Source organism: Saccopteryx leptura, chromosome 1, assembly GCF_036850995.1.
Source record: "Saccopteryx leptura isolate mSacLep1 chromosome 1, mSacLep1_pri_phased_curated, whole genome shotgun sequence".
NCBI lineage: Eukaryota > Metazoa > Chordata > Mammalia > Chiroptera > Emballonuridae > Saccopteryx > Saccopteryx leptura.
In genome coordinates, this window is record NC_089503.1 from 7,515,388 (window position 1) to 7,534,308 (window position 18,921).

At 54.3% G+C, this 18,921-nt stretch overlaps 2 protein-coding genes across 10 annotated transcripts; one reads left to right on the forward strand and one right to left on the reverse strand.

Moving 5' to 3' along the window:
- Nucleotides 1-32: 32 nt before the first annotated feature.
- On the reverse strand, nucleotides 33-9,443 carry CTSW (cathepsin W). Of its 2 annotated transcripts, XM_066355498.1 has the most exons (11): nucleotides 9,406-9,443; nucleotides 4,852-4,986; nucleotides 4,501-4,585; nucleotides 2,026-2,139; nucleotides 1,479-1,633; nucleotides 1,280-1,376; nucleotides 1,108-1,188; nucleotides 899-1,024; nucleotides 644-708; nucleotides 359-562; nucleotides 33-277 (listed from the first exon to the last, which is right to left on the reverse strand). In XM_066355498.1, the coding sequence occupies exons 2-11, from the start codon at nucleotides 4,936-4,938 to the stop codon at nucleotides 167-169; spliced, it is 1,125 nt and encodes a 374-aa protein (XP_066211595.1). In that variant the 5' UTR covers nucleotides 4,939-4,986; nucleotides 9,406-9,443; the 3' UTR covers nucleotides 33-166. The 2 variants fall into 2 exon arrangements, with proteins under 2 accessions (XP_066211595.1, XP_066211654.1); XM_066355557.1 differs by lacking the exon at nucleotides 2,026-2,139.
- A 2,560-nt stretch (nucleotides 9,444-12,003) lies between these two features.
- EFEMP2 (EGF containing fibulin extracellular matrix protein 2) lies at nucleotides 12,004-18,912 on the forward strand. 8 transcript variants are annotated; one of them, XM_066354277.1, is made up of 12 exons: nucleotides 12,021-12,064; nucleotides 13,012-13,071; nucleotides 13,373-13,490; nucleotides 13,721-13,769; nucleotides 14,389-14,595; nucleotides 15,181-15,303; nucleotides 15,596-15,712; nucleotides 15,864-15,983; nucleotides 16,211-16,330; nucleotides 16,418-16,544; nucleotides 16,793-16,988; nucleotides 18,110-18,912. In XM_066354277.1, exons 3-12 carry the CDS (start codon nucleotides 13,380-13,382, stop codon nucleotides 18,269-18,271), a joined length of 1,332 nt encoding a protein of 443 aa, XP_066210374.1. In that variant the 5' UTR covers nucleotides 12,021-12,064; nucleotides 13,012-13,071; nucleotides 13,373-13,379; the 3' UTR covers nucleotides 18,272-18,912. The 8 variants fall into 8 exon arrangements, with proteins under 8 accessions (XP_066210698.1, XP_066210374.1, XP_066210456.1 ...); XM_066354359.1 differs by lacking the exon at nucleotides 12,021-12,064 and adding an exon at nucleotides 12,093-12,456; XM_066354154.1 differs by lacking the exon at nucleotides 12,021-12,064 and adding an exon at nucleotides 12,093-12,426.
- The last annotated feature ends 9 nt before the right edge of the window (nucleotides 18,913-18,921 follow it).

Genomic DNA, 18,921 nt, shown 5'->3' on the forward strand with positions numbered 1-18,921 from the left:
GTCTGGGCTCTCCCTGTCTGTTTCCCCCCAGCTGAATCCACTTGGAATGCAGGGTCTTGACTTGGTTTATTCAAACCATAGCAAGAAGATTGGGAGGACAGATGAAGATTTTGGGGTGTGGCCAGCATGGGGGGCAGCTGGCATGGAAGAGAGCTGAGGGGTGAGCTTAAGGTGGGCAGGAGACAATGTTCTGCTTCTTAGCTGTGGCCACTCGGGCAGTAAGCGGGTACTTGGTGAAGCCACAGGCATTGCTCCCACGGTGCAGTCGGAAATAACCCTAGGAAGTCAGAGGACGTCAGGGCCAGAAGGTTGGGAGAGGTCTGTCTTATCCTGTCTCCCCCCAATAGATCACACTCACCTTCTCACCCCAGTTGGCCCCCCAGGAGTTTTTCAGGATCCAGTATGGGGTGGAGTGACGAAAAGGAGACTGGGATGAGACTGCCTCTTCATGCCTCCTCTCCGCTGACCTGGTCTTACCAAACCCCACCAGCAGGACAACATGGTCCACTTGGTGAGGGTCACAGGTTGTTGGTGTGGCCTTGATCACACCCTTCTGGTAGTGCTGCAGGGGCAGAGGTAGAGGGGCTGAGCCTGTGGCCACATCCCCTCTATGTCCTTCCCCTCATTCTGCACCCTATCCCACCTGCAGTAACTTCTTGTTAATGGTCACGGTGATGGGGCCTTCAGTGGCCAGGTACCGGGCAATTCCTGGGGACAAAGGTGCCATTAGGCTTTGCCTGCCCTGTTTCCCCTGCTCTCAGTTCCTGTTTGTCGCTGTCCCTCCCACCCCTACTCCTCCATCTCTGTCTATAGCCCGAGCAGCCTGCCTGTATCCTGGTCTGTCTGTCCCTGTTGTTAGCCCTGCCCACGTCCTTCTGGGTCTCCACCCTGCCCATACCCTGCTCATTGCCCGACAGCATGATGAAATCCTGGATCCAGGCCACCTTTTGGTGCTTCTTGGCCTGGCACCTGTGGGTTCTGACATCCCCCTGGAATGGGTAGTCCTTTTCGCTGGCCAGGCCACCTAGAGGTAAGCAGGGCCAGGAGGAGACTCAGCTCTGGGACATCCCTCACCCCAGAAAGCCCGTCAGAAAGGCCGGCACTCACTGTTGTTGAGGACAGTTATGTACGCGTCCCAGACAAAGCCGCCCCTGCAGCCATCCCCACAGCGGCCACAGTCAAGTAGCTCTGGTGCAAGAAAGGAAAATATGGGTGACCAAGCCCCAGACCCCATCCTCCAGACCCCCACTGGCACACATGCCCCCTCTCCCGGCCGTACCCTGCACAGAGACTTCCACAGACTTCCTATATTTAATGCCCCACTGGGCTTCGATGTTTCCTGCCGCCGCCATGGCCCAGCAGCACAAGCAGGTTTTCTAGTGGGGAGAGGAAAAGGGCTGGGGAAGAGGGCAGGGCCTTGCCCCTCCTCTCCGCCCACCACTGGGGCTGGCCTGGACCAGGCTGGGGGGAGCAGATACCTGGTTCTTGACAGGTGAGATGACACCAGCTGCCTTCCGCCAGTCACAGGTTGGGGGCACTGACTCCCACTGCTCATCTGACTCTACTTTTCTGTTTACATTGGGAGCCCTTTCAGCTGCCCTCTGATGTCCAAACAGCTGGCCAAACTCCTCCTCTGGGGGACAGGTAGGACCACCAAAGTCACAGTAGTGACCCCTCCCCATATTCTGCCCTCCCACTCCAGCAATCCACATCCTTGGCCCTTTGAGTCCCCCTAATGCCCTGGGAAACACAGGCGAGGATGCTGAGGTTTAGGGAGAAACCAAGTTCCTAGCTGGGGTGCATTCCCCTGCACCTGCTACCGCAGCCTTGAGCTGAGCTGGGACACAGGCCTCTGCAGTACCTATCCCGGCTCTCAGTGATTTGGGACAAGCACCCAGGCCTCTGGTCTTCAGAGTCCCTCTCTGGGAAAGGAGTGCCAAAGGTCTGCCCTGTCCCTCTGCCAGTGTCCCTGGACAAGGCTGTACTTCCCCTACCCACCACTTGGGGCCAGATGCATCCCAATACCTGTGAGGTCACTGAATGGAGTCACCCCAAACTCCGCTGTGCCCAGGTCTTCTTCCTGCAGCTGCTGAGCCCGGGCCAAATTGCGGGCAAAGATTTCCAGGCGGCGGGCATGCTCTAGACCAGGGGTAGTCAACCTTTTTATACCTGCCACCCACTTTTGTATCTCTGTTAGTAAAATTTTCTAACCGCCCACCGGTTCCACAGTAATGGTGATTTATAAAGTAAGGAAGTAACTTTATAAAGTTTATAAAGCAGTTATAGCAAGTTAAAGCATATAATGATAATTACTTACCAAGTACTTTATGTCGGATTTTCGCTAAGTTTGGCAGAGTAAGTCTTTTTTTTTTTTTTTTTTTTTTTGTATTTTTCTGAAGCTGGAAACGGGGAGAGATAGACAGACTCCCGCATGCGCCGGACCGGGATCCACCCGGCACGCCCACCAGGGGCGACGCTCTGCCCCACCGAGGCGACGCTCTGCCGCGACCAGAGCCACTCTAGCACCTGGGGCAGAGGCCAAGAGCCATCCCCAGTGCCCGGGCCATCTTTGCTCCAATGGAGCCTTGGCTGCAGGCGGGGAAGAGAGAGACAGAGAGGAAGGGGGGGGTGGAGAAGCAAATGGGCGCTTCTCCTATGTGCCCTGGCCGGGAATCGAACCCGGGTCCCCCGTACGCCAGGCCAACGCTCTACCGCTGAGCCAACCGGCCAGGGCCAGAGTAAGTCTTTATAAAACAACTTACTATAGTTAGCCCTAGCCAGTTGGCTCAGTGGTAGAGCGTCGGCCTGGCGTGCGGAAGTCTCGGGTTCAATTCCCGGCCAGGGCACACAGGAGAAGCGCCCATCTGCTTCTCCACCCCTCCCCCTCTCCTTCTTCTTTGTCTCTCTCTTCCCCTCCCTCAGCCAAGGCTCCATTGGAGCAAAGATGGCCTGGGCACTGGGGATGGCTCCGTGGCCTCTGCCTCAGGCGCTAGAGTGGCTCTGGTAGCAACAGAGTGATGCCCCAGATGGGCGGAGCATCGCCCCCTGGTGGGCGTGCCAGGTGGATCCCGGTTGGGCGCATGCGGGAGTCTGTCTGACTGCCTCCCCATTTCCAGCTTCAGAAAAATACAAAAAAGTAATAATAAAATTTATAAAAAAAAAACTTACTATAGTTAAATCTATCTTTTTATTTATACTTTGGTTGCTCTGCTACCGTCCACCATGAAAGCTAGAATGCCCACTAGTGGGCGGTAGGGACCAGGTTGACTACCACTGCCCTAGACCGAAAGAAGGTCTTCTGGGCAGGCTCCCAAGCCCCTGGGGGCAGGAAGTGGCTACCTGCTGGTGTCCTCCCACCCTGTTCACCCAGATGAGCATGGTGGCCCCTGCAGGCCCCACTGCAGATACCTGGGCCAAGGAAGTGGTGCCCGGCCCACCTAGGGTGGGTTTTTCCAGGAGGCAGGAAGGGGGGCACCTGCCCACATTGGGGGGAAGCCACATAAAGGGTCTGAAAGCAGAGTGACTCAGAAGGGAAAGGTGGGTGGTCAGAGACAGGCTTCCTGCTACCAGGTCACCTTCACACCTCTGACCACAGTTCTGGTGCTGGGAAGTGGGGTGGCGGGGGGAGGGATACAGGTCCATGACATGGGCTGAAAGACACTCGAAGATTTTCCACCTAAAGAAGATGGGACCCACCCTAGCCGGTTAGCTCAGTTCATTAGTTGGTTAATTAGAGTGTCAACCCAGTACACCAAGGGTGTGCGTTCAATCCTGGTGAAGGCACATACCGGAATCAACCGATGAATGCATAAATGGGTGGAAAAACAAATCAATGTTTCTCCTTTCCTCCTCTCAAAATTAGAAAAAGCAGAAGATGGGGCCTACTGGCTGGTTGGCTCAGTGCTATAGTGTCAACCCGATGTGTGGAAGTCCTGGGTTTGATTTCCCGGCCAGGGCACACAGGAGAAGCACCCATCTGCTTCTCCACCCCTCCCCCTCTACTAGCATGGCTCCAGATGGGCAGAGCATTGGCCTCAGATGAAGGTTGCTGGGTGGATCCTGGTTGGAGCACATGTGGGAGTCTGTCTCCCCTCTTCTCAAAAAAAAAAAAAAAAAAAATGATGAGGCCCCAGAGAGAAGTCAGGAACAGAGCTGGCAACTTGGGGTGGAGAGGGAGTCCCCAACTTGGGGACAAAATTGGTGTCCTTTGGTGTTTGCCAAATGAATTCATGACTAGATGATGTTCTGTCCGCTGCCAGGAGTCACAGGGAAGTGGCTCTGGAGAACTGAGCAGACCCACAACAGCTGCCACTGGCCTCCAGATTCATAGCAAAAAATGATCCTCTCTCACCTGTGCATTCAAGAAACGGAGTACACCTCAAGCCCTGCTGCTGTCCCGCTGTGTGGCCTTAGTCAAGCCCATTCCCCACCCTGAGACTTGATTTCATCGATTAAGTGGGAGAAGTGGGGTTGGGCCTGAGATGTACAGCCCTGTGATACCTTCTGGGTTCAAGTAACTCCGATTGTACTGGATCTGGAACCAACTGAAGAACTCTTTCAGCTCCAGCGGCCGGGTCCAGGGGTCCTGGAAGGAACCAAGGGTGTGAGTGAGGGGGTTAAGTCAGGAGTCATGGCTGGGACCACACCTTGGTTCCCATCCAGGACTGGGCTAGGGGCTCAGCTGGTCGGCCTGTTCTGTCTACCTGTGTGAGCTTGGGCATATCAATGACCTCTCCAGCCTCAGTTGCTCTCTCTGAGAAATGGGGAAAAGGCAGTTTTTTCTGAAGGGGTGAGCCCCAGGTATGGGGCATGCAGAGGGAAGGGTGTGGGTAGCAGGTTGTAGGTGCTTACCTGGCTCCTGAGGGAGCCCTTGATGCCTTGGGCCAGACCTGCCACCAACAGGGCCAGGAGGCAGGAAAGATGGACAGTCAGTTCCATGTTGCTCTCAGACCAGAGTGCCAGGGACAGGAAGCTGAACAGACCAAGCTGGAGGGGATGAGAGGGTGGAGCTACAGAAACCACAAAGGGGAAACCAGGCTGGCAGGGGGAGGTGGACCCCTCAAGCAAGAGGCGTTTGGGCTTTTTTGTCTCTGCACAGCCTCTGCCTGCCCACTCCTCCACCACCACACCTTTTTCTTTACTCCTCGGAGGCTCTCTGCCCACCCTGTTCTGGGCAATTCATGGGTGACAGAACTGGATCTGTCATTAAGGAGACATCATAAGAGGGCAGTGACAGAAAGCCATCAGTCCTGTGACAGGTAAGCCCAGGAGGCTGTGAGAGCCACAGGACCCTGACCACTGAGTGTGGATGAAGGGAGGTCACTGCTCCCTGGGAAGCACTCACTCTTGCTCATCCCACAAAGCTTAGCTCAAGGGTCACCTCCAGGAAACCTTCCTTGCTCTCTATCCTCTGGCGTCACCTGCAGCCCCTTAAGCCCCTGCTGAGGCTGCGCCCACTTGGCATCTGCCTTCCAACCGCACACGGAGTCTGAGGCCCACAGTGCAGCTGAGCACCGAGCAGGCTTGGTGGGTGTTGATGACTGAACAGTCGGTCAGGGGTTTCAAACAGGAAAGTGCAGGGGCAGTTCCGGCCTCCTTTGGTTCCACATTCCTGTCACAACCTGAGTGCAGTTGAAGGGGCAGAAAGATAGGACCGGCATCTCAGACAGAGCCAGGCCAAAGCCTCTGAGGTCAAGGGCTGGGTGGAGGCGTTAACGTCTGTTGCTGCCGCCTTTGTTCTGAGGGGTTCTCAGGCTGGAACTCTCCCTGATGAGCCTTCAGGCTGAGAACCATGCCCCCAAAATGAGAACCTGTGCCCAAGATCGAAGATGGGGGAGAATAAAACTGGCTTTCTAGGGGTTCCATGGGCTAGGACAGAGCAGAGGGGAGGAGGGCTCTGGTTCTGGGATTCATTTACTCTTGTGCTCACTACCTCATTTCTTCATTCATTAGGAATCTGCTCTGTTTTGCTATACCACCCCCACTCACACCCCGGACAGCAAGCCAAAGGACTCTTCTATTGTGAAAAAAGAGCTGTGCAACCTCTATTAAAATTCAGTACAGCTTGACCAGGAGGTGGTGCAGTAGATAGAGCATTGGACTGGGATGCGGAGGACCCAGGTTCGAGACCCCGAGGTTGCCAGCTTGAGCACGGGCTCATCTGGTTTGAGCAAAAGCTCACCAGCTTGAGCCCAAGGTTACTGGCTCGAGCAAGGGGTCACTCGGTCTGCTGTAGCCCCCTGGTCAAGGCACGTATGAGAAATCAATCAATGAACAACTAAGGAGCCGCAACGAAGAATTGATGTTTCTCATCTCTCTCCCGTCCTGTCTGTCTGTCCCTCTCTCTGACTCTCTCTCTCTCTGCCACAAAAAAAAAAAAAAAAATCAGTACAGCCCGACCAGGCGGTGGCACAGTAGATAGAGCATAGGACTGGGACCCTGTGGACCCAGGTTCGAAACCCCAAGATCACCAGCCTGAGCATAGGCTCATAGGCAGGACCCCATGGTCACAGGCTTGAGTCTAAAGGTTGTTGGCTTGAAGTCCAAGGTTGCTGGCTTGAGTCCAAGGTCGCTGGCTTGAGCAAGGGGTCACCGGCTCAGCTGGAGCCCATGATCAAGGCACAGATAAGAAAGCAATCAATGGCCCTGGCCGGTTAGCTCAGTGGTAGAGCATCGGCCTGGCGTGCAGAAGTCCCGGGTTCGATTCCCGGCCAGGGTACACAGGAGAAGCGCCCATCTGCTTCTCCACCCCTCCCCCTCTCCTTCCTCTCTGTCTCTCTCTTCCCCTCCCGCAGCTGAGGCTCCATTGGAGCAAAGATGGCCAGGGCGCTGGGGATGGCTCCTTGGCCTCTGCCCCAGGCGCTAGAGTGGCTCTGGTCGCAACAGAGCGACACCCTAGAGGGGCAGAGCATCGCTCCCTGGTGGGCAGAGCTTCGCCCCCTGGTGGGCATGCCGGGTGGATCCCGGTCGGGCGCATGCAGGAGTCTGACTGTCTCTCCCCGTTTCCAGCTTCAGAAAAAAAGAAAGAAAGAAAGAAAGAAAGCAATCAATGAACAACTAAGGTGCTGCAATGAATAATTGATGCTTCTCATCTCCCTTCCTGTCTGTCCCTGTCTATCTGTCTCTTCCTCCCTCTCTCTCACTTAAAAAAAAATTCCATAGAGAGGGGCACCTGCTCTGTGGTTCTAGACCCCAGTCATATGCCCCAAGCTAGTCTTGGACTGTGTGTGACCTATGACTAAGGCCTCATGTGTCAGCCCTCAGAGCTGGAGTTCCAGTCTGGGTACCAAAGAGGGTATCATAAAATCTGTCTCTGTGATGGTGGGGGCTGTGGAAATTTGGGGGAGGAGAGTTTGGGGTTGTGGAGCTGGATGACCTTCCTCTTTGATCCACTACTTCCCTCCCTTGAATGTGAGTTCCATGAGGCCATGAGATTTTTTTTTTTTTTTTAAATTAAGCAAGAGGCAGGGAGGCAGAGAGACAGACTCCTGAATCCACCCCGCAACCCCTGTCTGGGACCGATGCTCTGCCCATCTGTAGCCGCAGCTCTGTGGCTCAGCAACTGAGCTATTTTAGCAACTGAGGTGAGGCCATGAAGCCATCCTCAGCACCCATGGCCAACTTGCTCAAACCATTCGAGCCATGGCTGCAGAAAGAGAAGAGAGGGGGAGGGGGAAGAAGCAGATGGTCACTTCTGTGTGCCCTGACCTGTAATTGAACCAAGGACTTCCACACACCAGGTTGATGTTCTATGGCTGAGCCAACTGGCCAGGGCTGAGGCCAGGAGAGTTTAGTCTTTTTTAATCGTTGTGTCCTTGGTGCCTAGCATAGAGCCTAGTTGATGGTTGCCACTCAGTAAACATTTGTTGAATGAATGAATGAACTTCCCTACTCACTCAGCACACTCATATGTCCATTCACTCGCTCATCTTGCAAATACAGAGCTCCTGGCAGGCACCCTGTAGGAGAATGGTGAGAGATTAGACTGCCCTGAAACAAGTCTTTGGTGTGGACTTTGGAATGCCAAGTCCTGCAGGGGCAGAATGCTGCCCTGGCAAACACTGATAAGATTGTTTATAGGAAACAGCTGATTCCTATAGCCATTTTCCTTCATACCTGAAAGGTTAACATCCTTCTCTGCACCTGAATCCATTCTAGATTAATTTGACCCAGGTTCTGCTAATTTGATTGATGATTAAAGAAATGAATAGCTTGACCTATGGTGGCGCAGCGGATCAAGCGTCGACCTGGAATGCTGAAGTTGCCTGTTCAAAACCCTGGGCTTGCCCAGTCAAGGCACATAAGGGAGTTGATGCTTCCTGCTCCTCCCTCCTTCTCTCTCTCTCTCTCTCTCTCTCTCTCTCTCTCTCTCTCTGTCTCTCTTCTCTAAAATGAATAAATAAATAAAAATAATTTTTAAAAAAAGAAACGAATAAATACAATGAGGCTGCAGAGACCTGGGCTGTCAGTCCTAGAGGCTGGGAGTTCCCTGTACCCATCTTTTCTCTATGTTGTGTCTTGTGTGTTTTTTCTTAAGTCCTGCAGCACCCTCCTTTCGAGCACACCCATTGCTGAGTTGGTCTCGGCACACCCAGTGAGGGCTGGACAATGGACCCAGGGGCCACAGGGCTCACTGCCTGGGAGGAGCTCATGACTTCATAGGAGAAGGACACCAACCAAGATAAGGCCTTGTGACCCACTGCATAAGGCAGTTGTTCTCAAATGTTTTGAAGTCAGGCACATTTAAAATCCTACAAATAATTGTAGCTGCACTATATACAAATTTCTGAGAAATATGTTATAATAATTAAGTAAAATATTAAAGAAAAAAATATAAAGTCCAAGCGTGCTTTTATGGTCATTAAACAAAATACCACAAAATTAAATTTATTCTGACATTAAAAAACATTTTTATGTTACATTTTTGAGTTATGCTTTTTAGAATTTGTAAAAGAAAAAGGGGGTTAAGAAAGAAATAAAACAACAAAAAAGTTACCTTTTTATATATATAGATACATTCTTAGTAAGATTTAGTAAATTCGGCAGGTCCTGGCGTGAATGTATTAAGTTTTTCATTCTTGTGTTTATGAGAAACATGAGCCTAATGTGTCCTAGTGATTTCTTCAATGTTTGGGCAGATATTTGAAAGGCAAACTCTCATTTCCTTGTCAATACATCAAAGAATTCCTCTCTGTGTTGAGGGTAGAAAATCCTAATTCACATAAATAGGATGTTGAAAATTATAGTAAAATGTTCAAAGCTTTTTTAGATATTGCCACATATTCTTCTTTTATAGAAATCCAAAAGGCTTCAAGAGACAATACCTTATGTTTAATCATCAATCAAAAACCCCCACCATACATATCATCTTAACTTTACACCAAACAAAGAATAGAAGAAACTTACCTCCAGTCTTTCTGGGGAACATGGTGGGTAGTGTAAACAATCCAGCACCACAGCTTAACAGCCTTTTGCAACCTAATCAGGCAAGTGCGGTGGGGGGTTGGGCCAACTGTCAGTTTATATTTCTTTTTTTTTTTTAATTTGATTTATTCATTTTAGAGAGGAGAGAGAGAGAGAGAGACAGGGGGGAGGAGCTGGAAGCATCAACTCCCATATGTGCTTTGACCAGACAAGCCCAGGGTTTTTTTTTGTGTTTTTTTTTTTTGTTTTTTTTTTAATTATTTTTATTTATTTATTCATTTGAGAGAGAGAGAGAGAGAGAGAGAGAGAGAGAGAGAGAGAGAGAGAAGGGGGGAGGAGCAGGAAGCAGCTTTGACTCCCATATGTGCCTTGACCGGCCAAGCCCAAGGCTTTGAACCGGCAACCTCAGCATTCCAGGTCGATGCTTTATCCACTGTGTCACCACAGGTCAGGCCCAAGCCCAGGGTTTTGAACCAGCGACCTCAGCATTTCCAGGTCGATGCTTTATCCACTGCGCCACCACAGGTCAGGCTAACTGTCAGTTTATAGCCAATTCCCCACACCTCTGTTCCCCAAAAATCTAAACTCCAGCCCTGGCTGGTTGGCTCAGTGGTAGAGCGTCGGCCTGGCGTGCAGAAGTCCCGGGTTCGATTCCTGGGCAGGGCACACAGGAGAAGTGCCCATCTGCTTCTCCACCCCTCCCCCTCTCCTTCCTCTCTGTCTCTTCTCCTCCCGCAGCCGAGGCTCCACTGGAGCAAAGATGGCCCCGGCGCTGGGGATGGCTCCTGCCCCAGGCACTAGAGTGGCTCTGGTCGCAACAGAGTGACGCCCCAGAGGGGCAGAGCATCGCCCCCTGGTGGGCATGCCGGGTGGATCCCGGTCGGGCACATGCGGGAGTCTGTCTGACTGTCTCTCCCCCTTTCCAGCTTCAGAAAAATAGAAAAGAAAAAAAAATCTAAACTCCAAAAACCCTGTTGGTTTTTTGGTCCCCAACAGGCACATATTTCTCTGGAATACCATAGGGTGCACCTGGAAATCTTCTAGGGCACACCAGTGTGCCCTGGCACACACTTTGAAAACCACTGGCAAAGGGATGAAGGCAGGGAGAGTCATTAGGGTCACAGAGGTGGAGAGGAGACACCTCGGAGTGGCAGGTACACTCAGGCTTAATAAAGATGGAAGTTCAGGTCCAAGTCTGAGATACCAGCTGTGCACCCAGCCATTGCCCTCTGGGCCTCTGTTGCTCATCTCTAAGTGTCAGTGACAATTCTTTTGACTGAAATGACACTTTGTGGAGCACCTTTAACCCTAGCACAGAGTAGGTGTTCAAATGGTGGGTCCTTATTGCTCTACTGTGGGGCAAAGAACCCCAAGGGTCTTGGAGTCAAGAGGGACTGGAGTTCAAATCCTGTCTGTACCACTCGGGCTGTGCCTGGGCAAATTTCAGGCTCTCTCATCTGTGAAATAATAAGAGTAACAAGGGTATCCCTTCCTTGGCGTGGCAGGGCGATTGCATGAGGGTACACGCTGATGCCTGGAATAGGTTAGATCTTGATATTCAAGCACTATTATTTTTAAATAATGACTTTATTAAGTATATAATTCATCTACCACAAAAATCACCCTTGTAAGTACTATTCAGTGGTTTTTAGTGTATCTGCATAATTGTGCAACCATCACTACTATCGAATTTCAGAGCTTTCTCATCATCCCCAAAGAAACCCCACACCCCTTAGCAGTCACTTCCTATTACCCTTCCCTCTGGCAAACACTAATCTAGTTTATCTCTCAATTTTGCCTACTGTGGCTGTGTCACATAAACAGACCATGTGGCCTTTTGTGTCTGCCTTCTTTCACCTAGTGTATTTTCAGGATTCATCCATGTGGTAGCACATATCAGTTACTTATTCCTTTTAATGGCTGAATAACATTTCATTATTTTTTTTATCCATTCATAAATGGATGGACATTAAATTATTTTTACATTTTGGTTCTTATGAATAGCGTTGCTGTGAACAGGGTGTACAGATTTTTTTGTGTGTGTGGACATATTTTCAATTCCCGAGTATATACCTAAAAGTGAAATTGCTGGGCCATGTAAAAATCTGAGGACCTGACAAAATTTTCTCAAAGTGGGTGCGTCTTACATTCCCACCCACATTGTATGAGGGTTCCAATTTCTCCATATGCTCGCCAACACTTGTTGATGTCTGTCTTTTTGGTTTTAAACATCTATTATTTTTAGCCTCCTCACCCAAGCAGCTGGGAAGGATTTGGGGGTGGTGGAGACACTCTCCAGTTCACTTTGAACCAGGGCTCACCCTCTTCCTAGGAACGTCCCCTATTAGGGACACCCCCTCCCCGGGCGGAACTGTATTTGGGGCGATCGTGAGGATAAGCGCGGTGGGAAAGGGAAGGCAGGGCTCAGCAGTTCCCGCATGTCGACTGCCGGAGGCGAGGCGGGGGATCCCTGGACACGCGGCTCTTTCCCGTCTGGCTCCGCCTGGAGACGTGGGCAGGGAGAGGCCCCGCCTTTTCCTGGGAGCTTCTCCGCCCAAACTCCTCCCCCGAAGGCGCTCCCTTCATTTGCCCGAGGAGGTGGAAACCCCGGTGGGACAAGGGTGATACGAAGCCCAGGAAGGTGCTGACACAAGACCCTGACGTCCTGCACACCCAAGTTTGGTCCTGCCAGCCTTTCCAGGGGCTTCCATTCATTCTGGGCCAAAAGGCACCCGCCCCCAAACTCGTAACTTCGAAAACGGAGGGCTGGAGGAGTGAAGGGAACATCTGGCTGAAGACAGTCCTGGGGATGGAGGGGAGAGTGGACAGAGATGAACATCACTGGGCTTGGAAGCGTCTCATTCTCGGGCGAGGGTATAGTGACCCTGAAGGAAGTTTTGAGTGACTGTTCGGAGCGTAGAATATCATTTTGAAGAGCCTAGATTGAGGGCCTGAATGGCATTCTGGAGGCGCAGAAAGCGTCTGGGGTCCGGACATTAAGATGTGAGCGCAGAGGCCCGGCCGCGTAGCTCGGTTGGTTAGAGCGGCGTCCCCATTTGCCGGGGTTCTGGGTTCAGTGGTCGGGGAACGTAGGGGAATCAACCAATGATTACATGGAGAGGTGGAAGAACAGGTCGGTGTTTTTCTCTCCCTCGACCTTCCTCTCTCTATAAAATCAATGAATGTTTCTTAAAAAGATGTGGGTGCATAGGATGGGGGCGCAGATTAGGTAGGGTCTAGATGCGCAGTATGACATTCTGGGGTGCACAAAGTGAGGGTCTGGGGGCTCTGGGTGAGTCGGGGAACCTGACAGCAGGGCTAATGCCCCCAGGATCAGGCGCTAGGGGACCCTGGACCAGAGCCGGGAGGCGGCTCCGGGCGGCGCCGCGGGGGACCGGGTGGGGGCCTGCGGCCGGCAGGGGCGGAGAAGCGGGGGTCGGGGTCCCTCCCCCTGGCGCGGGCTCAGGAATCCGCCGAGGGGCGGGCGGAGGCGCCGGGGTGGGCCGCACCGCGGCGGGCGGGCGGGGGGCGCTTCCTGGGGCCGCGCGTCCGGGGAGCTGCGCCTTCTGTCCGTCCGTCTGCCCGCAGGCACTGCCGGAGCCAGCCGAGCCGCCGGAGCCGCGGGCCGCGGGGGCGTCGTAGGCCCAAGTGAGTGGCCGTCCGTGGGGGGAAGGGCACGAGCTGGAGTCTCGGCCCAGTCGGCGTCAGCGAGGAGCGGCGAGGCCCGCGCTCCTCCGCCCGCGCCGCTGTGGGACCGGGCGGGGGCGGGGCGGCCCTCGGCGGGTGGGCGCCGAATCCCGGCCTGCGTGAGGAGTCAGCCCTCTGCTCCGAGGTGGCTCTGGGGTCCTAAGTGCGGTCCCGAGCGGGAGGGGCCAGGGCTTTGAGCCCTGGTACAAGGAATGGGGGTGCCGTGGCAGAGGCGCCCTGACCCCTGCCCACCACCTCCCAGCCCCAGGATGCTCCCCTTCGCCTCCTGCCTCCCCGGGTCTCTACTGCTCTGGGCGCTGCTGCTGTTGCTTTTGGGGGCAGCGTCTCCCCAAGATTCGGAGGAGCCCGACAGCTACACGGTGGGGACCGTGGGGCCACGGGCCTGGGCTGGGCTGGGCAGGGACGCAGAGACCAGGATCCTGGGGTGGCTACTGCTGGGGAAGATTCTCCCCTCCCCTGGTTGGTGGAGCAACTGGGGCCATTGTTTGGAGTAGTCCCGGGAGGGCGGCTAGGCTCAGGGCCCTGGTCTTGGCCTGGTCAGTTGGAGGGGACAGGGGGTGAACGCTGGCCACCGCTGGTCCCCTTGTAGGAATGCACAGATGGCTATGAGTGGGACCCTGACAGCCAGCACTGCCGGGGTGAGTGTGTCTGGGGGACGGACCCACCCCCAGGAACCGGGAAAGGGATTGCAACCCCAGTTCCAAGAGCTGCAGCAGGAGGCCAATGGCCTGTCCTCTGCCCAGCTCTGCTTCGCCAAGGCCAGCTCTGGTTCTCTGGGGGCCAGCTCAGCTAGGGGTGGAGAAGCCATTCAGGCCCCTCCCTCTCGGAGGAATCAGGACATCCTGCTCCCACCTCTCAGTAGGCAGGAGAGTCACAGGGCACTGCCCTGAGGAGCACCTTCTCTAATCACTTCTACACAGCTGGGTCCTGTCACAGCCCAGGAGGCCAGTGTTTTCTGGGGTGGGTAAGGAGGCCCGTACATCACTCTTGGGCTGAGCCAGGGCCAAATCTTTGGGGAGGGATAGAGACTCTCTTAGGGGCAAGAGAATGGGGGTGACTAGGAACAGCCACCCCACCATCAGCCCTGGCAGGCCCTGGGGAGGGGTCCTGGACAGGCAGCCTTAGCTTGTTGAGTAGAGAGGGAAGTCCCTGCCTGGGTCACACAGCCTAGAGAAGACCAGGCTGGGCTCCTGCCTCCCACCCCCTCCGTGGCCAGCCCAGGAGACCCGGCTGTGCCCAGCAGGCCCCTCTCTGCAGATGTCAACGAGTGCCTGACCATCCCCGAGGCCTGCAAGGGGGAAATGAAATGCATCAACCACTACGGAGGCTACCTGTGCCTGCCCCGCTCTGCTGCCGTCATCAACGACCTGCATGGCGAGGGACCACCACCACCAGTGCCCCCCGCTCAACACCCAAACTCCTGCCCGCCGGGCTATGAGCCTGATGAGCAAGAGAGCTGTGTTGGTAAGGGTCACCCTCATTAGAGGCTTCCAGTCTTCCTACCAGACTCAGAGCTTAGGTTCCTCCCTTGCTCAAAAGCCTCCTCGGAGCACAGGGATAACATCTGGATCCTCGGCCAGACCCTCACTTTGTGTGGGGTCTGCCACAGATGGCCCCAGCTCCTGTCCCACTGCCCTAGCCAGCCTCTGGGACCCTCCCCTCCATTGCTGCAGACACACTGCAAGAGCTCAGTGTCTTAGACTCCGCCCCCATGCCCCCTCCTGATCTGGCCCGATTCCTAGGCACCATGGGCCTTGAAGGAAGGCCCTGGAATCAGTGGTCTTAGGAGTATGGGTCGAACCTTGTTTCCTGTGCCTCCCTAGCACAGGCTCTCACAGGTTAGGGGTACCTTTCCTGTTGGCTCCCAGTCTGGTAAACTGTTATTTGTGCTTTTGGGAGGGTCTAGTCCATGTGTTCCTGTTTTGGGGGTGCATCACCCACATACCCTTGTGAGTGGTCCCTGGCCTGTGTGTCCTCCAACATTGAGGAGTCTGTCATGTGGGAGGGTGCGTGGCCTCCCGGGAAGGGGCTGAGTGGTGTCTCCTGCAGATGTGGACGAGTGTGCCCAGGCCCTGCATGACTGCCGTCCCAGCCAGCAGTGCCACAACCTGCCTGGTTCCTACCAGTGCGCCTGCCCTGATGGCTACCGCAAGATTGGGCCTGAATGTGTGGGTGAGTCCAGGAGTGGCCTTGCTAGTTCTTTTCCATGCCCCTTGCCTGGCTCTCACCCTAGTGCCTGACCCCCATCCCATCCCACCCCAAGGCTTCACCATAAGCCGCTGCCACCGCTGTCACCAGACAGCACTATATGGGTATATGTGTGAGTGCTGGCTGACCTGGCCTAGCCCAGCCCCCAGACACAGATCAATCAAGACTATGGGTGGTGAGGACTTGAGTCCCAGGCAGCTTGGGCCCCACTGACTTCTGCTCTCTGCCCTCCTTGCCCTCCTGGCCTCCATCCCAGATATAGACGAGTGCCGCTACCGCTACTGCCAGCACCGCTGCGTGAACCTGCCTGGCTCCTTCCGCTGCCAGTGTGAGCCCGGCTTCCAGCTGGGTCCTAACAACCGCTCCTGTGTGGGTGAGGCTGTGCGGGGCCGGGCTCTTGGGTCCTGGGCAGGGTGCTGTGGGCTGGGGAGCTCCCCTCCTGACCAGCCCAGGTGAACAGGTGGAATGGGAGCTCTGGGCTGCTCCTTGCCTCCTACTCCTCCCATTTCTCCTGGCACCCCCAGATGTGAATGAATGTGACATGGGGGCTCCATGCGAGCAGCGCTGCTTCAACTCCTACGGGACCTTCCTGTGTCGCTGCCATCAGGGCTATGAGCTGCACCGGGACGGCTTCTCCTGCAGTGGTGAGCTCCGCCCTGCCAAGAATTCTTGCGTTGGTCCTCCTGTGCCATGTTGTGCCTCCTGCCACGCAGTCCTCCACTTGATGCCTTCATGTCCTATTCATTCTGCACCTGTTTACCTCCTGCATACCCCAGCTGGCTGCACTGAGCCTCACATGGGGCTGGGCTCTCTGAAAATATCGGTGGGACATTGTCCTTGACCGCAAGTCCTCATGACCCCTCTCCCTCAGACATTGACGAGTGCAGCTACTCCAGTTACCTCTGCCAGTACCGCTGCGTCAATGAGCCGGGCCGCTTCTCCTGCCACTGCCCGCAGGGCTACCAGCTGTTGGCCACACGCCTCTGCCAAGGTACAAGTTGCCCGGGTGGAGTGGGCAGGGTGGTGTCAGGGGTTAATGGCCTGATGTCCAGTTTCCAGCCCCTCTCCCCTGGCACAGACATTGATGAGTGTGAGTCCGGTGCTCACCAGTGCTCTGAAGCCCAAACTTGTGTCAACTTCTATGGAGGCTACCGCTGTGTGGACACCAACCGCTGCTTGGAGCCCTATGTTCAGGTATCTGACAAGTAAGTCAACTTGATGCCACCCTCCCCTACAACACACACACACTCTCTCTCTACAACTCCCATTGGGTTCTGAGGCTGGCTGGTGTCTATTAAGGCTGGTAATTGCCCCGTCACCTGATGGGAATTGTCCTTCATGACAACAACGCGCAGTTATACGAGATCCTTTTGGGATTCCTTAATTTTGGGGGTAGGCTAAATTTGGGAAATGGGCTAGGATCTCATTCATATACCCTTCTTGGGGCCCCTAGTCGCTGCCTCTGCCCAGCCTCCAACCCCCTATGCCGGGAGCAGCCCTCGTCCATTGTGCACCGCTACATGAGTATCACCTCCGAGCGGAGCGTGCCCGCTGACGTGTTCCAGATCCAGGCCACCTCCGTCTACCCCGGCGCCTACAACGCTTTTCAGATCCGTGCTGGAAACTCGCAGGGGGACTTTTACATTAGGGTAAGGCTTTCCCCTGACCCTTCCCCTCAAATGACGTGCATAATCCAAAACTGAATTCCAGGAAACCTTAGGTGGGAGATTCGGTTATGCCACCATGTCCCGCCTCTTCTCAAAGCCCCACCCCCGGGGAGGCAGAATTTCTGTAGAAAGATAGGGGTGTTTTCAATTTCCTTGGTACATAGTTCAGATCATTCTAACTCAGACACTGGGTTTTAAGTCCCTTACTGATTTCTGTATCTGACCCCAGTTTCTTCACCTTTAGAACAAGTGACTGACATGAGAGGCCTTCCGAGGTTACAGGCAGAGCCCATGAAAGACAAGCAAATGCGGAGAGGCAGTGGGGGTTGGCGCAGGGGCCTGGGGTCAGAGAATCAGCTCTGCTGGTGGAACTGTGAGGAGGGAGGGGTCCGGATGTGGCTCAGTGAGAAAGGCACAGGCTGAGTGTGGTACCAGTGCTGGTTTTCTCTTTCTGAAATGGAAAGTTCTGAACAAGTCTGCTTGTTCCAGGTCACCAATGGCCCCACCACTCCCCCAAGTCTCACTCCTGGCCCTGAATCATCAGTTGTCCCAGGTTAGACAATAGAACTGGCTAACCTGACCAGTGGTGGCATAGTGGATAGAGCATCAACCTGGGATACTGAGGTCCCAGGTTCAAAACCCCAAGATAGCTGACTCAAGTGCAGGCTCATCTGGCTTGAGTGCAGGTACACAGGCTTGAGCATGAGATCGATCCCATAATCACTGGTTTGATACCATGGTTGCTGGTTTGAGCCTAAAGGTCACTGGCTTGGCTCGAGCCCCCAGGTCAAGGCACATATAAGATGCAATCAACGAACAGTTTAAGTGATGCAACTTGAGTTGATGCTTCTCATCTCTCTCCCTTCCTCTCTCTCAAAACAACGACAAACTAGAAAGGGGGCAGGGCACCAGTAGAAGATTTCTGAGAGCAGGAGCCAGGTGTAGGAGATGAGATGTTAAAGATGTCATAAGTGACAGACAGCCCAGGGTCACAGCCAACTGGTTGTGGGTGCAAAACATGGGGATGGGAGGTGGTGCTGGTGGAGGGTTCTGGCCCGCAAGCTGACATATTCTACATGTCCCCCCACCTACTGTGCCCGCAGCAAATCAACAATGTCAGCGCCATGCTGGTCCTCGCCCGGCCCGTGACGGGCCCCCGGGAGTACGTGCTGGACCTCGAGATGGTGACCATGAACTCCCTCATGAGCTACCGGGCCAGCTCCGTACTGAGGCTCACCGTCTTCGTGGGGGCCTACACCTTCTGAGGAGTGCGGCGAGCTCTCAGGGAGGGGGAGGGCCCCAGAGCCGGGAACCTGGGGCTCAGGGACGACCACGTTCTGCTAAAAGGGGAGATGCTATTGTGAAGGGTAGAGAGAGAAAGGCAATAAAGGGAGAAAGAAGGAGTCTGGTGGCTGAGGTGGGTGGGTAACACTGTAGTGACCCCCAGACCGGGGAAGGGGCCAGGCTTGTGGGAGGCGGGCCAAGTCTACCTACAGCAGGGGTGGCTCAGGCTGAAGGGATCCCACGGACAGAAGTTGGGAGCTATGTCCCCAAGGCTGGGCTTGGTCTGTATACAGCAGGCATCGGAATCACCCGAGAAGGGAGGCAGTGATATGGCTGCAGACTCCAGGTTCCAGTAGAAATTTGGGCTTGGCTGGTTTGCAGGGAGCCTGAAAAACCCTGCTCTAGACAGCACCAGGAAGCCCCGGGTTTCAATCCTACCCGAGCCTCAAACTATCAGTTTGGACAAGCCCTAGTAGCTCCCTAGGCTTGTTTTCCAATCCATAAATGAGGCAACTGGACTGTGCTTTTCAAACTTTTATTTTCCAAGCTATAGAACTTTATCAAAGGAAACTGTATTTGGTCAGGGACCCTCTGGTGACATAAACAAGATTCAAAATTGCAACACCTTACC

What these genes read in the sequence shown, in the direction of transcription:
- CTSW (XM_066355498.1), bottom strand. Translation starts at nt 4,938, where the DNA reads ATGGAACTGACTGTCCATCTTTCCTGCCTCCTGGCCCTGTTGGTGGCA. An exon ending in TGTGGAAGTCTCTGTGCAGG is followed by an intron (nt 1,189 to 1,279) that starts GTACGGCCGGGA and finishes TTCTTGCACCAG; the next exon opens with AGCTACTTGACTGTGGCCGC. An exon ending in TTAACAAGAAGTTACTGCAG is followed by an intron (nt 563 to 643) that starts GTGGGATAGGGT and finishes CTGCCCCTGCAG; the next exon opens with CACTACCAGAAGGGTGTGAT.
- EFEMP2 (XM_066354154.1), top strand. An exon ending in GATTGGGCCTGAATGTGTGG is followed by an intron (nt 15,304 to 15,595) that starts GTGAGTCCAGGA and finishes CCTCCATCCCAG; the next exon opens with ATATAGACGAGTGCCGCTAC. An exon ending in TAACAACCGCTCCTGTGTGG is followed by an intron (nt 15,713 to 15,863) that starts GTGAGGCTGTGC and finishes TGGCACCCCCAG; the next exon opens with ATGTGAATGAATGTGACATG.